This window comes from Capra hircus, unplaced genomic scaffold (assembly GCF_001704415.2).
Source record: "Capra hircus breed San Clemente unplaced genomic scaffold, ASM170441v1, whole genome shotgun sequence".
NCBI lineage: Eukaryota > Metazoa > Chordata > Mammalia > Artiodactyla > Bovidae > Capra > Capra hircus.
The window spans coordinates 19,501-21,635 of NW_017217984.1; the positions used below are offsets into that span (position 1 = coordinate 19,501).

Below are 2,135 nucleotides of genomic sequence, written 5' to 3' on the forward strand. Positions count from 1 at the left end.
ATGTGTGATCAATGTCATTCACAAAGTTAGATACTGAAGTTTATTAAGCCTTAAGCTGAAATACACATTTGAAAAATTCCTAAAGAAAACAGAGATCAGTCTCCATGTCATCGCAGAGAACACGAACCTAAAAATGCTACACACCGGGTTCCCCAAGTGGCCCAGGCCATCACTCCTGAGAAGGCTTCCCTTTTCAATCACAGAGGGAAGGATCAGCCTGGCTGCTGCTCTGGCTCAGGACCCCTCTTTCTCCTCCCTCACAGCCTCTGCAGAAGGGAATGGGAAGGACCTAAAAGCCCTTCGGTTGACCCTGAGCAGATACTCTGTGAATTTCTCCTTGCTGGTCTCCGCAAAGGCCCGGGGACCCCACAGGAACTCGAAGCGAGCAGGGTCGCTGTCAGGCACCTGCCGGTACTCCAGGTACCCCTCTCGCACCCACACTTGGGTCAGCAGCTCCCTGGGCTCCCCAAAGACACAGTGCTCCTTCCAAACACACACTCCCATCTTGTTGAGTGCTCTCCAGATCTCCTCCTCAGGGCCGCGATCCCCATTCTGGAGGATCAGGCTGAGGACCACCACCAGGAGGCCGGCCTTGGGCAGGCCCTGCTCACCGCTCTGTATCACATCACAGGTGAGGCCCAGGCAGGGAACCATGATGTAGATGGGCGCAGTTTCTACCTGCCTCACATCTATACCAAAGACCAGCAGAACGCATTCAACCGCTTGGCGGAAGACCACCGGGAAGTGCTCCTGGTTACCTCCGAGGACCGTATGCAGCAATTCGGCATCAGAGGTTGGCTCCTTGGCTCGATACTTGCAGAGCAGGAACTTCACCATGTTAGCCACCATTTTATTCAGAGCTTCCTGGGGCAAGGCCTCCTCAGTGGCGCACAAAGAGATTGGGCGGGAAGAGGCTGAGGGGGTTGCTGCCTCCCCTCTCTCAGCCCCCAAGAGCTGTGCTTCCTCCGGGCCCTGGGCCTCGCCTGGGTCCTGAAGGTCTTTCTTGGGCTTCCTTAGCTCACTCATCTTGACCTCGAGCACGATACCTGGAATCAAACCACAGACAAGAGTGAGGCAGGGGACATTGTGGACCATGGGCCTCAGCTAAGAAATACACCCTGGGTGGTCGACACAGGCCATTTATAGGTCTCCTCTTGAGGGGTGCTCTCGGCCTCACAGCGGCCGTCCTTCTGGGCAGTCTGACCCCCAGCTACCCGAAGGAGGAAGGGCAGTGGCTCTCCTGGGTGCAGCCAACACAGCCAGAGGTTCTGGGGCTGACATGGTGAGGGGATTAGGGATTTGTGGGGTCCCCTCTGTTCTGGGATGGGGAGCCCCTGGTGCTCATTCATCCACCTTCCTCACCTTGACTCCTGGTACTGCCTGGACCTCCTCTTTTCTCTGACCTCTGGACACAGGCCTCAGACCTCTGCTCCTGGTTCCTGGAACCCCTGTAAGAAAAATGGAGGGGGCCCCTCGGGGGTAGATTGTGGCACACCCCTGGACTCTGAGCCACCCCCCCAGTTGTGGGGGAAATGGTCCCCTTATAGCTCCCTTGTAGTGCCCACCTTTCCCCTGCCACAGCCTGGACCCTGCCCTTTGGGGGCCTGCAGAGTAACTCATAACAAGACCCGAGTCTGAAAGGAAAGCGCTAAGGCGCCCCACATGTGGTTGCACCTGCCCAGGGCCTCCCGCGGGTCCTAGGCTGGGGAGATGCTCCGTCCCCACTTCGCGTCCAGCCTGGACTCCCAGCACTGACCACAAGGGTGGGTTTGGCTCTGTCCGGGGAGTCCACCCTCTGTGGATCCAAAGCCTCCACCCTCCGCCTGAGCACCTCACCTCCCCGGGCCCCTAAGCCAGAGGTCGACAAACTGCTCATCCTGCTCAACCCGCTCTGGGACCTCTAAGACCCCCATCAAGGGCAACGATCCCTCCCTGTGTTGGGGTCTAACTGCCTCAGTCCTTCCCCGCCTGCAGCCTGGATTCCAGGCAGGCCCTGGAATTGGCCCGTCCTCCATTTTGAGGCCCCGCCGCTCTCACCCAGTCCCCCGCCTCTCTGAGACCCGATGTCAGGAAATGCGGCATGAGGTCGTCCTGCCTGGGGACTACCAGGGTCCCCTCTGTTCTGGGGTCCCGCT

General features: G+C 58.7%; 1 protein-coding gene across 1 annotated transcript; it reads right to left on the minus strand.

Moving 5' to 3' along the window:
* Positions 1-234: 234 nt before the first annotated feature.
* LOC108635521 (melanoma-associated antigen 8-like) lies at positions 235-1,026 on the minus strand. Its single transcript, XM_018045630.1, has one exon. The coding sequence runs from the start codon at positions 1,024-1,026 to the stop codon at positions 235-237; it is 792 nt and encodes a 263-aa protein (XP_017901119.1).
* Between the last annotated feature and the right edge of the window lie 1,109 nt (positions 1,027-2,135).

Excerpts from the sequence above, each read along its gene's own strand:
- LOC108635521 (XM_018045630.1), bottom strand. The coding sequence starts at position 1,026 with ATGAGTGAGCTAAGGAAGCCCAAGAAAGACCTTCAGGACCCAGGCGAG.